Source organism: Salmo salar, chromosome ssa09 (assembly GCF_905237065.1).
Source record: "Salmo salar chromosome ssa09, Ssal_v3.1, whole genome shotgun sequence".
In the NCBI taxonomy this organism is placed as follows: domain Eukaryota; kingdom Metazoa; phylum Chordata; class Actinopteri; order Salmoniformes; family Salmonidae; genus Salmo; species Salmo salar.
In genome coordinates this window covers 159,825,371-159,840,088 of record NC_059450.1, presented here as the reverse complement: position 1 = coordinate 159,840,088, position 14,718 = coordinate 159,825,371, and the positions used below count along the sequence as shown (strand labels likewise).

At 42.5% G+C, this 14,718-nt stretch overlaps 1 protein-coding gene across 4 annotated transcripts in view; it reads left to right on the top strand.

Moving 5' to 3' along the window:
- Positions 1-373: 373 nt before the first annotated feature.
- LOC106613399 (nectin-1) overlaps positions 374-14,718 on the top strand; it is a 610,857-nt gene continuing 596,512 nt past the window's right edge. For 2 of the 4 annotated variants that reach the window (XM_045724942.1, XM_045724944.1), the window contains exon 1: positions 375-1,317. In XM_045724942.1, coding sequence (XP_045580898.1) covers positions 1,266-1,317 — 52 coding nt within the window. In that variant the 5' untranslated portion in view covers positions 375-1,265. Of the gene's footprint in view, positions 1,318-14,718 lie in introns of all 4 variants that reach the window. The other 2 variants (XM_045724940.1, XM_045724941.1) reach the window with 2 other exon arrangements.

The following is a 14,718-nucleotide window of genomic DNA, read 5'->3' as shown; positions in this document are numbered from 1 at the left end:
CCAAGATATAGAAATAGGAAATAAGATACCGAGATATAGGAAATAAGATACTAAGATATAGAAATAGGAAATAAGACAACAAAATGTAGAAATAGGAAATAAGACACAGAGATATAGAAATAGGAAATAAGACACAGAGATATAGAAATAGGAAATAAGATACTGAGAATTAGAAACAGGACCTAAGACACTGATATAGAAATAGAAAATAAAGATACTGAGATCTAGAAATAGGCTTACATATATTTGCTAATAGGTTATCATTTTTAGTTTTGTGCTAAAGTAGTCTGCTTCTGGCTGTTGCTGCCTGATGCGTTTTCATGACAGTCCTAGCCCCTCCTCGTCTAACGTCATCGATTTGGATCTGTGCTCAGAGCTTGTCAGATACATTGTGCCATTTCAGGTTGTGGAGTCTTTGTGGGAAAATCCGCATACCGGGATTGCAGGCTGTTTTATGAAAAGAGCTTTGGTTATTTAATGACAAGTATTGATCGAATGAACTACCGGATATAAATCTGCTCTTTCTACTGAGTCAAGAAAAGATAAAAAACTATATCTCCTGATTCCATTGCCGGGAGAAAGAGGGAACTTCGGCTATTGTTTCGTTCAAAACAAGTAAAGAAGATCGTTGCAGAACTGCCCTCTATTGGATATCATCTGCAGCCGAGGACGCGCATCATTCAGAATAACTATCCGTTGTATTTTCTAGAACTTGTCATTGAGACGTCGAGCACCTCCCGCCCCCTCGCCTCTATTCCAAAATACTAGAGGGGGGTTAGGCAGCGGAGAGCTGCAGCACTGGATGAAACACGGGATTCAAGGTAGACTGAGGATAGCCTGCTGCCTGATTCCACCACTATATAAACCTCTATTTGGACGCTTTATATTCAGTCACCTAACTCCGGTAAAGAACGCATCATCTCGGTTGTTCGGTTGTGCGTAAATTGCGCCGTGGATATCTTTCCAGCTCGCGGGAGATCCGCTCATCGATCTACGGTCCGTTCCACCGTTTCGAGTTGCGTAGTTCAGAGCTACTGAACGTAGGGATAACTAGTCAGTTAAGTATTGGCGCTTTCCACGTCGGGCTCGCATTAATTCATTAGTTTGAAAGTAGTTTTCACATCGACTTCGCGTCTCAAGGTAACGGCGTATTCCGAACCAACGGACGGACTGGAAGTTGCATGCCTGGTGTAAATCATCTGGACTGAACATATTCCATCCACTCGGGGGAAGCTATCACAGAGGTCCGGAGAGTTGGAAGTGCCATGACGATGTTGGCGAGTGTTTGGATTGTCCTCCTGGCTGTCAATATACAAGGTAAGCACTTGAAATACAATGCACATTCTTGATTTTAATGGCATAATGTTTTTTCTATGGATAGTTGTATTATCTTTTTAATCAATATTTAGCATAACGTGGTTTAAATCAGCATGTCAACAAATACATATTATTGTTAGTAGCCTAGAAAAAAAATATCCATTGACATATTTACAATGCAAAGAATAGGTTATTTTCCTAATGAATTTGGAATGGATTTGTCTGTTGAATAATTCCGTGTCGGTAGACGACATGAAGTGAAGTGACGGTGGTAACAGGCAGATGGCGATAGCGCTGTTAAAGGCTCCGGGCCGACATAAACATGTCCATACAACATCATGACGACACGCAGTTCTTATTATCTCAGGTGAGCACACAGCACGAAACCTCCCAGGTAGTTAGACAGCCTAACAAACACGACTGGAGGTTGCGTTGGGTGTTGCGTTCAATAACCGCTGGGTTATCAACATGAACCTACTCCTACTTAGACACCATCTGAACGGAATAGCCTATCCTACTTAGACACCATCTGAATGGAAAAGCAGCATATCCTACTTAGACACCATCTGAATGGAATAGCTATAGCAGATCCTACTTAGACACCATCTGAACGGAATAGCATATCCTACTTAAACACCATCTGAACGGAATAGCTATAGCAGATCCTACTTAGACACCATCTGAACGGAATAGCATATGCTACTTAGACACCATCTGAACGGAGCAGATCCTACTTAGACACCATCTGAACGGAGCAGATCCTACTTAGACACCATCTGATGGAATAGCAGAATATCCTACTCAGACACCATCTGAACGGAATAGCAGATCCTACTCAGACACCATATGAACGCCATATCTATAGCAGATCCTACTTAGACACCATCTGAACGGAATAGCAGATCCTACTTAGACACCATATGAACGCCATATCTATAGCAGATCCTACTTGGCTTGATGTTTCCACATCTGGTCTGAAGGATCCAGATAATGAATGATTACACAGTAATTATACATAGTGAAGACATTATCATTCTCAACTCATTTTGAAGTATTCCTTCATTATAATGCACTGGTGACTGATTGATCATTTGAAAGTTGTCTAACCAGTGAAGTGCCTGTTTATTTTTTGGACTGTGGGAACTTTGATTGTGAAAAAAAAAGGTCAATTCGATGGGTAAACCATCATGTCCTATAGACTTGTATCTCTTATGTGGATATAGAGGTCATAAAGCAGGGATTATACCACTACGCAGTATTTTCCTATAAAGCTGCAGTGTGTTTGAGAAAGCAGAGTTTGCTGTGTCCGTAAACCCTAGATTAAAGCAAGCAATTTGATGAATTATATGGATATTAAGCCGCCAACATGCCCCACCCCCAAGCCTACATCCTGTTTTCAGCATCATGCCTTAGAACCTGTTCTTCCTGTCTCAAATGGCCCCTATTCCCTATCTACTGTAGTGCATAGTACACTACTTTTGACCAGAGCCCTATGGGCCATCGTCAAAACCAAAAGTCCCCCTATTCCAGGGCCCTAGTCAAACGTAGTGCACTATATAGGGAATAGGGTGCAATTTGGGATGCAAACCATGGCTGATAGCTCCTCTGTCATAGTCACACTACCTGTCATAGTCACACTACTGGTCATAGTCACACTACTGGTCATAGTCACACTACCTGTCATAGTCACACTACCTGTCATAGTCACACTACCTGTCATAGTCACACTACCGACCAGTGGAAACCACTTACTGAAAACAATACTAATCCGTTATGACGATCGCCTCATGCTCTTGGGAAATTATGTATTTACAGGTGAGGATTTAGCCTGTTGAAAAAAAGGGATTTCTGGGTGGGATATGGATGGATGGGATATGGATGGATGAATGGGATATGGATGGATGGATGGGTGGGATATGGATGGATGGATGGATGGGTGGGATATGGATGGATGGATGGGATATGGATGGATGGGTGGGATATGGATGGATGGATGGGATATAGATGGATGGATGGGTGGGACATGGATGGGTGGGATATTTATGGATGGATGGGATATGGATGGATGGATGGGTGGGATATGGATGGGTGGATGGATGGGTGGGATATGGATGGGTGGATGGATGGGTGGGATATGGATGAATGGGTGGGATATGGATGGATGGGATATGGATGGATGGATGGGATATGGATGGATGGATGGATGGATGGGTGGGATATGGATGGATGGGATATGGATGGATGGATGGATGGGTGGGATATGGATGGGATATGGATGGATGGATGGGTGGGATATGGATGGATGGATGAATGGGTGGGATATGGATGGATGGGATATGGATGGATGGATGGGATATAGATGGATGGGTGGGATATGGATGGATGGGATATGGATGGATGGATGTATGGATGGGATATGGATGGATGGATGATTGGATGGATGGGATATGGATGGATGAATGGGTGGGATATGGATGGATGGGATATGGATGGATGGGATATGGATGGATGGATGGATGGTGGGATATGGATGGATGGATGGGATATGGATGGATGGATGGGTGGGATATGGATGGGTGGGATATGGACGGATGGATGGGTGTGATATGGATGGATGGATGGGTGGGATATGGATGGATGGGTGGGATATAGATGGATGGGTGGGTGGGATATGGATGGATGGGATATGGATGGATGGATGGGATATGGATGGATGGATGGATGGATGGTGGGATATGGATGGATGGATGGATGGATGGTGGGATATGGATGGATGGGATATGGATGGATGGATGGATGGGTGGGATATGGATGGATGGGATATAGATGGATGATGGATGGGTGGGATATGGATGGATGGGATATGGATGGATGTAAGGATGGGATATGGATGGATGGATGGATGGTGGGATATGGATGGATGGGATATGGATGGATGGATGGGTGGGATATGGATGGATGGATGGGTGGGATATGGATGGGATATGGATGGATGGATGAATGGGTGGGATATGGATGGATGGGATATGGATGGATGGATGGATGGGATATAGATGGATGGATGGTGGGATATGGATGGATGGGATATGGATGGATGGATGTATGGATGGGATATGGATGGATGGATGAATGGATGGATGGGATATGGATGGATGGATGGGTGGGATATGGATGGATGGGATATGGATGGATGGGATATGGATGGATGGATGGATGGTGGGATATGGATGATGGATGGATGGGATATGGATGGATGGATGGGTGGGATATGGATGGGTGGGATATGGACGGATGGATGGGTGTGATATGGATGGATGGATGGGTGGGATATGGATGGATGGATGGGTGGGATATAGATGGATGGGTGGGTGGGATATGGATGGATGGGATATGGATGGATGGATGGGATATGGATGGATGGATGGGATATGGATGGATGGATGGATGGTGGGATATGGATGGATGGATGGATGGTTGGATATATCACACCCATCCATCCGTCCATATCCATGGATGGGTGGGATATGGATGGATGGATGGGTGGGATATAGATGGATGGGTGGGTGGGATATGGATGGATGGGATATGGATGGATGGATGGGATATGGATGGATGGATGGGATATGGACGGATGGATGGGTGTGATATGGATGGATGGATGGGTGGGATAAGGATGGATGGATGGGTGGGATATAGATGGATGGGTGGGTGGGATATGGATGGATGGGATATGGATGGATGGATGGGATATGGATGGATGGATGGGATATGGATGGATGGATGGATGGTGGGATATGGATGGATGGATGGATGGTGGGATATATCACACCCATCCATCCGTCCATATCCATGGATGGGTGGGATATGGATGGATGGATGGGTGGGATATAGATGGATGGGTGGGTGGGATATGGATGGATGGGATATGGATGGATGGATGGGATATGGATGGATGGGTGGGTGGGATATGGATGGATGGGATATGGATGGATGGATGGGATATGGATGGATGGATGGGATATGGATGGATGGATGGATGGTGGGATATGGATGGATGGATGGATGGTGGGATATGGATGGATGGGATATGGATGGATGGATGGATGGGTGGGATATGGATGGATGGGATATAGATGGATGATGGATGGGTGGGATATGGATGGATGGGATATGGATGGATGTATGGATGGGATATGGATGGATGGATGGATGGATGGTGGGATATGGATGGATGGGATATGGATGGATGGATGGATGGGTGGGATATGGATGGATGGGATATGGATGGATGGGATATGGATGGATGGATGGGTGGGATATGGATGGATGTATGGGTGGGATATGGATGGATGGGATATGGATGGATGATGGATGGGTGCGATATGGATGGATGGGATATGGATGGGTGGATGGGTGGGATATGGATGGATGGGATATGGATGGATGGAATATGGATGGATGAATGGGATATGGATGGATGGATGGATGGATGGATGGATGGATGGGTGGGATATGGATGGATGGGATATGGATGGATGGAATATGGATGGATGAATGGGATATGGATGGATGGATGGGTGGGATATGGGTGGATGGGATATGGATGGATGGGATATGGATAGATGAATGGGATATGGATGGATGGATGGATGGGTGGGATAAGGGTGGATGGATGGATGGATGGGATATGGATGGATGGAATATGGATGGATGAATGGGATATGGATGGATGGATGGGTGGGATATGGGTGGATTGGATATGGATGGATGGAATATGGATGGATGGGATATGGATGGATGGAATATGGATGGATAGATGGGTGGGATATGGATGGATTGGATATGGATGGATGGAATATGGATGGATGGGATATGGATGGATGGAATATGGATGGATAGATGGGTGGGATATGGATGGATGGGATATGGATGGATGGATGGGATATGATGGATGAATGGGATATGGATGGGTGGATGGGTGGGGTGTGGATGGATGAATGGGATATGGATGGATGGGTGGGAAATGGATGGATGTGATATGGATGGATGGAATATGGATGGATGGAATACGGATGGACGAATGGGATATGGATGGATGGATGGATGGATGGGTGAGATATAGATGGGATATGGATAGATGGGTGGGATATGGATGGATGAATGGGATATGGATGGATGGATGGGTGGGATATGGATGGATGGGTGGGATATGGATGGATGGATGGATGGGATATGGATGGATGGGATATGGATGGATGGATGGGAGATGGATGGATGGGTGGGATATAGATGGATGGATGGGATATGGATGGATGGATGGGTGGGATATGGATGGATGGAATATGGATGGATGGAATATGGATGGATGGGATATGGATGGATGGATGAATGTGATATGGATGGATGGATGGGATATGGATGGATGGGTGGGAAATGGATGGATGGGAAATGGATGGATGGATGGATGGGATATGGATGATGGATGGGATATGGATGGATGGGATATGGATGGATGGGATATGGATGGATGGATAGGTGGGAGTATGGATGGATGGATGGTATATGGATGGATGGAATATGGACGGATGAGCGGGATATGGATGGATGGATGGGATTTGGATGTATGGATGGGATATGGATGGATGGATGGGATATGGATTGATGGCTGGGATATGGATGGATGAATGGGATATGTATGGATGGAATATTGATGGATGGTATATGGATGGATGGGTGGGATATGGATGGATGGATGGATGGATGGGTGGGTGGGATATGGATGGATGTATGGGAGATGGATGGATGGATGGGTGGGATATGGATGGATGGATGATGGGTGGATGTGTGGATGTATGGGTGGGTGGGGGGATGGATGTTGGGTGTTTGGGGGATGGATGGGGGATGGATGGATGGGGGGATGGGGGATGGGTGGATGGTTGGGGGATGGATGGATGATGGGGGATGGATGGGGATGGAAGGATGATGGGGATGGATTGATGGGTGATGGATGTGGAGGATGGATGGGATGGATGGATGTGGGGATGGATGGATGGGGAAATGGATGGATGGATGTGGGGGTGGATGGATGGGGGATGAGGGGATGGATGTGGGGGATGAATGAATGGGGGATGGATGGATGTATGGCGGATGGATGGATGTGGGGGATGGATGTATGTGGGGGATGGATGGATGTGGCGGATGGTTGGATGGATGTGGGGGATGGATGGATGGATAGGGGGATGGATGGATGGATGGATGTGGGGGATGGATGGATTGGGGATGGATGGATGTGGGGATGGATGGATGTGGGGGATGGATGGATTGGGGGATGGGTGGATGTGGGGGATGGATGGATTGGGGGATGGATGGATGTGGCGAATGGATGGATGGATGTGGGGGATGGAATAATGGTTGGATGAGGGGGATGGATGGATGGATGGATGGATGGATGTGGGGGATGGATGGATGGATGATGTGGGGGATGATGGATGGATGGATGATGGGTGGGTGGATGGAAGTCAATGTAAAGCAGCGAGCATTCAGGTGTTGTTTGACTGTATGTGTGACTAGTCTTTTATGAGGCTTTCACTGCTTGTTCAGAGGTACATGTTTAATGTTAAAGCTAGTATGAATAAACCTATGACATGGATTTCTGGGACCATCACACTACTGCTTTGCAAATCAATGGCATGCAAGGAGCGTGGGTCAAGTTTAAGAACATTGCAGTAACATGTTAATGACGTGTGCACGTGTGTGTGCATGCCTGCATTTGTGTGTGTGTGGGTGTAGTGTTGTGTTGGTATGAAGCTAATCCTGTTTGTGTATGTGGCTCAGAGCCCAAGACATTGATCCATTATGCAAAGGGTTCCAGCAACAGTCAGGGGCACTGCTCTCTTCCTGCTAACTGAAACTGTAATGCCCTGTACGTTTACATTATGGATCGAAAAATTCCATTTAGCGATGGATGGTGGGTGTTGTTTTCTGTGGGGGAAAGAACAGAGCTAAAATGGTTGACTTTAGTAGAACGATGGTACAGTGTCCTCGGTGTCCTTTAGTATAACTATGGTACAGTGTCCTTTAGTGGAACTATGGTACAGTGTCCTTTAGTAGAACTATGGTACAGTGTCCTCGGTGTCCTTTAGTAGAACTATGGTACAGTGTCCTTTAGTAGAACTATGGTACAGTGTCCTTTAGTAGAACGATGGTACAGTGTCCTCGGTGTCCTTTAGTAGAACTATGGTACAGTGTCCTTTAGTGGAACTATGGTACAGTGTCCTTTAGTAGAATGATGGTACAGTGTCCTCGGTGTCCTTTAGTAGAACTATGGTACAGTGTCCTTTATTACAACTATGGTGCGGTGTCCTTTAGTAGAACTATGGTACAGTGTCCTCAGTGTCCTTTAGTAGAACTATGGTACAGTGTCCTCAGTGTCCTTTAGTAGAACTATGGTACAGTGCTCTTTAGTAGAACTATGGTACAGTGTCCTTTATTACAACTATGGTACGGTGTCCTCAGTGTCCTTTAGTAGAACTATGGTATATATGTTGTAGTATACATGTTGTAGTATACATGTTGTAGTATACATGTTGTAGTATACATGTTGTTGTTGTTGTAGTATACATGTTGTAGTATACATGTTGTAGTATACATGTTGTAGTATACATGTTGTTACAGTATACATGTTGTAGTATACATGTTGTAGTATACATGTTGTAGTATACATGTTGTAGTATACATGTTGTTGTAGTATACATGTTGTAGTATACATGTTGTTGTTGTAGTATACATGTTGTAGTATACATGTTGTAGTATACATGTTGTAGTATACATGTTGTAGTATATATGTTGTAGTATATATGTTGTAGTATACATGTTGTAGTATATATGTTGTTGTTGTTGTAGTATACATGTTGTTGTAGTATACATGTTGTTGTAGTATATATGTTGTAGTATACATGTTGTAGTATACATGTTGTAGTATATATGTTGTAGTATACATGTTGTTGTTGTTGTAGTATATATGTTGTAGTATACATGTTGTAGTATATATGTTGTTACTGTATACATGTTGTTTTAATATACATTTTGTAGTATTCTTGTTGTTGTAGTAGTCATGTTGTTGTAGTATACATGTTGTTGTAGTATTCATGTTTTGTAGTATGCAAGTTGTAGTATTCTTGTTGTTGTAGTATTCATGTTGTTGTAGTATACATGTTGTTGTTGTTGTAGTATACATGTTGTAGTATACATGTTGTTACAGTATACATGTTGTTGTATTATTCATGTTTTTGTAGTAGTCATGTAGTTGTGTATATTTGTTTCAGAATTAGATTCAGTTTCTGATCTGAACCCCAGCCATCTTGGCAGGACAGGAAGACAGTAGGGTATGGGATGCAGGCCCAGAGTTTTAAGATCTTAGCCATTTTCATCTCTTCAGATCTCTCACTGTGTAGGCTGGGCCTTGTGACGTGTGAGACTGACTGATTTACTACTCTGATCAAGCGGCCCTGTCTGATGTACATTGAGATGATCCCTGTGCTTGTACAGAAGATGAGGATTAAATGGTTCTCTAGGGAGCTAGGGATTCACGCTGCCGGAGACAGCATTTGAAGCTGCTCAGTCAAGGAGAGAAAAAAAAAATCACTAAATTGCACATCAAGGGTCATTGTTCTTTTTATTGTATGAAGGAATGTTGGAGAATGTTGGAGTTGTTTTTCCTCTGAGTCTAATTGATCTTAAACCTGTCAATTCTAGAATGTTGTAACGTTACGCTATTTTGTAAGGAGAATGTAACATTACTGTACGTTTAAGTCATGTTTAAAGCCAAATGCTGGAATTCTTGGGAATTACCCAAATGGCTTCTTGATGAATCACGACAAGGCCCTGTTGGCAGAAGTAAAGGATCTCCAAAGAGCCTGTAAACCTTTTGTTCCCCCTGAGGCCACATCTTTTTGACATGCAAAGACCAGAATCCAGGCTTTCACCCCAGGGTTAAAGGGCTCTCCTCATAAATGCCTGTTGTCTTTGAAGCACAAGTGATATAGAATATGTTGAGTTTGGACTCTGACTGCTCTGCCTGGCCAAACACACACACAAGTGGGAATGGGTCCAACAAATGCAAACTACCCCCAGTCAGGCCTCATTCAGCCATTCTAATGAAAACCACGAGTGGAATATTATTGGAAGGATTGTAAGGATTACAGAAAAGGCACGGCATTCCAGGCTACTATAAGGTAGTAGTGGACTGTGTTCCAGGCTACTATAAGGTAGTAGTGGACTGTGTTATAGGTTACTATAAGGTAGTACTAACATATGCTATTGATAAGACCAGCATGAATACAAATATATTCCTTGATTTAAAAAAAATACAAGTAAATGAAAACCAACAAAGCTTGTTAGAGATTCCCAGAGCCATTTAAGGAATACATGAACAAGTATATTTATACTTTCTAAGTATAAGGTAGTGGTAGACTGTGTTCCAGGCTACTATAAGGTAGTAGTGGACTGTGTTCCAGGCTACTATAAGGTAGTAGTGGACTGTGTTCCAGGCTACTATAAGGTAGTGGTAGACTGTGTTCCAGGCTACTATAAGGTAGTAGTGGACTGTGTTATAGGTTACTATAAGGTAGTAGTGGACTGTGTTCCAGGCTACTATAAGGTAGTAGTGGACTGTGTTCCAGGCTACTATAAGGTAGTAGTGGACTGTGTTCCAGGCTACTATAAGGTAGTAGTGGACTGTGTTCCAGGCTACTATAAGGTAGTAGTGGACTGTGTTATAGGTTACTATAAGGTAGTAGTGGACTGTGTTCCAGGCTACTATAAGGTAGTGGTAGACTGTGTTCCAGGCTACTATAAGGTAGTAGTGGACTGTGTTCTAGGCTACTATAAGGTAGTGGTAGACTGTGTTCCAGGCTACTATAAGGTAGTAGTGGACTGTGTTATAGGCTACTATAAGGTAGTAGTGGACTGTGTTATAGGCTACTATAAGGTAGTAGTGGACTGTGTTCCAGGCTACTATAAGGTAGTGGTAGACTGTGTTCCAGGCTACTATAAGGTAGTGGTGGACTGTGTTCCAGGCTCCTATTAGGTAGTAGTGGACTGTGTTGGTGACTATTATGAAGGACTGTTGTCATCTGGCCGTTAGCTAATCATGCTCTCATCTTATTTAATTAAAATCAATTAGACTAACGTGGAAATCGAACCACTAGTTTTAAATGCTATCCAATATTTTAACTTTCCGGTACTTAAACGGAATCAATTCTCTATTTTCTGTGTTTGTTCTGTGATGGTTTGTTCTGTATTTGCTTTTTACTGATAATCTAGTTCCTGATGAAGGTAACAGATTGGTCCATTGACAATATAAAAAGTGATTATATTTTATATAGCAGCCCTTCTTTCCTGTTTTCAACAGTCGTAATAAAAGTTGACTTTATTACTGTATGTGTCATGGATTACAAGTTGTGGTGAGACTGACAACTGTGAGTTACAGGAGAGGATAGATCTGCTTGTCTTCCTAATCAGAAATGATCTTAGAAGTCCTGCAGTAGCTCCTTAAAGAAACAGCTATAAAGACGGAGGAACGATGTTCAGAGGAGCTGATCAGATGGCCTGTGTCAAAACTGAATCTAAATAACTTATATAGGCCCCTCCCCCCAGCTGAATGTGTTGTCTGTTTGCAAGAGAGGACAGATAGTCAAAATATGACCCCATTCCCACTCATTGGCATTGCAGGAAACGTGCAGAGTGTGCATGACTAGATTTGAATAGGGTGAAGCTATCTTTGAGTAGTTCTTTGTTTACAGGTTTCAACAGTCTGCGGTTTGTAACATTCCACTATGTTTAAGGGCAATTTTGTTTACGACGGAGGGAGGGAGCCTGTCTTGCCTCTAATCAGAGAATAGACTGTCTGTTTTGCAACAGCTTCTACCTTACCATTGTCAGGTCAACTGGGAGTGAAATCTAGGGTGACATTTTGACAATATCACTCCATGTTCTGCATGGCAGTCTGTTCAAAATGAGATCTGATTCATTCTGAATACCAGAGAACAGATGTGAGCTTTAACTTAACAACCACATAGATTATTAGAAGTTTTGAAATGAATGCACAGGCGTGGTCTTTTCAAAGCTGTTTTCTGGATGAGTAAAATGGTGCCCGTTCTCCACTTCTCCCTGTCATCCACATTGGTAGATAAGTCTCTGGGAATTGCTTCTAGATTCAGGTGCTTGTTTATGGCTTTGGCTGATGCTGAGGTCCTTGATGGTAGTTTATATACGCCAGTATAGATGTCAATGAACTCCCTCAACTCTATTCTCTAGGTTTCCATCTCAATTGGCAACCTACTAGCAAATTTGGTGCACTACTTTTGACCAGATCCTTATAAAGTAGTGCACTACATTATATGGCTGTGGTCAAAAGTAGTGCACTACATTATATGGCTGTAGTCAAAAGTAGTGCACTACATTATATGGATGTGGTCAAAAGTAGTGCACTACATTATATGGCTGTAGTCAAAAGTAGTGCACTACATTATATGTATGTGGTCAAAAGTAGTGCACTACATTATATGGATGTAGTCAAAAGTAGTGCACTACATTATATGGCTGTAGTCAAAAGTAGTGCACTACATTATATGGCTGTGGTCAAAAGTAGTGCACTACATTATATGGCTGTAGTCAAAAGTAGTGCACTACAGAGGAAATAGGGTGCCATTGGGAACACCTCCTAGATGTAAGTCTCTTTCTCTGTGGCAAGTTAAGGAGATTTCCCAGTTTCAAATCCTCATCTTAGTTGGATTAAAGATTTGGGAAATGTAGTCTTGGTCTGAATGATGGATGAGCATCATCACACTGCTGAATACTGTTATTCATTTAGTCTGGCTCTCGACATTCCAGTAAAAGCTTGGCACCATACACATTTAACACATTATTTCTGTCTGTCTGTCTGTCTGTCTGTCTGTCTGTCTGTCTGTCTGTCTGTCTGTCTGTCAATTATTTTGTTGTTTTGCATTGACTGCACATTTAGAGTCAAGAGGGAGCAACCTGGATTTATTTGTTCCATCCTTTCTGAGAGACTCATATCTGCTGTTACACAGTAACCTAATAGTCTATAGTGATTCCATACGAAACCGTGTATTTTATATTTTACATTTGTATCTAAATGCATAGTTGAGAAAGTAATTAATAAAATGATAGCCCAACCCAGGCCACCTTTAATATCCTTTATCAGTGTGACCATCTTTGTATAATACCACCACTACCACTAATGTTTGGTGTCATATGAAGCTTTACCACTTTCTAATATGAGGAGTATTTTGTTTTCAATAAAAACATGTTTACATGCATATAGATGTATTTATTTTTGTTGATCTTTTTAATGTCGAACATAATATACTCTATGGACACGTGTGTGTATATATACATACATATATACACACAGACACATACATACATTTAAACATATATACAGTATATACACATATATACTCATTCCAGGGTTTTTCTTTATTTTTACTATTTTTCTAAATTGTAGAATAATAGTGAAGACATCAACACATATGGAATCATTTAGTAACCAAAAAAGTGTTAAACCCTCCCTTAACCCGGACGACGCCATTGTATCCCGGTCGCGGCCGGCTGTGACGGAGCCTGGACTGGAACCCAGAATCTCTAGTGGGCCAGCTAGCACTGCCATGCAGTGCCTTCGACCACTGCGCCACTCGGGGGCCCTAACTTTAAAAGTTCTTGACATTTTCTGATTGACTTACCTTCATATCATAAAGTAATGATGGACTGTCGTTTCTCTTTGCTTATTTGACCTGTTGTAGCCATAATATGGACTTGGTCTTTTACCAAATAGAGCCTTCTTCTGTATACCAACCTTATCTTGTGACAACACAACTGATTGGGTCAAACGCATTAAGAAGGAAAGAAATTCCACAAATTAACATTTGACAAGGCACACCTGTTAATTGAAATGCATTCCAGGTGACTACCTCATGAAGCTGGTTGAGAGAATGCCAAGAGTGGTGCAAAGCTGTCATCAAGGCAAAGGGTGGCAATTTGAAGAATCTCAAATATAAATATAAAATAGATTTTGGTTTGTTTAACACTTTTTTGGTTACTATATGATTCCATGTATGTTATTTAATAGTTTTGATCTCTTCACTATTATTCTACAATGAAGAAAATAATAACAATATAGAAAAACCCTTGAATCAGTTGGTTTGTCCAAACGTTTGACTGGTACTGTAGGCACATATATTTAGTTGAACATAATGTGCTCTACGGATATATTAAAGTTCCAGAGTGGATTTCTGATACTGTTAGAGTTACTAAAGGAGGCCTGAGTAAATCCACAATGTCGGAAATATGCCAACTTTGATACATATATATATATATACA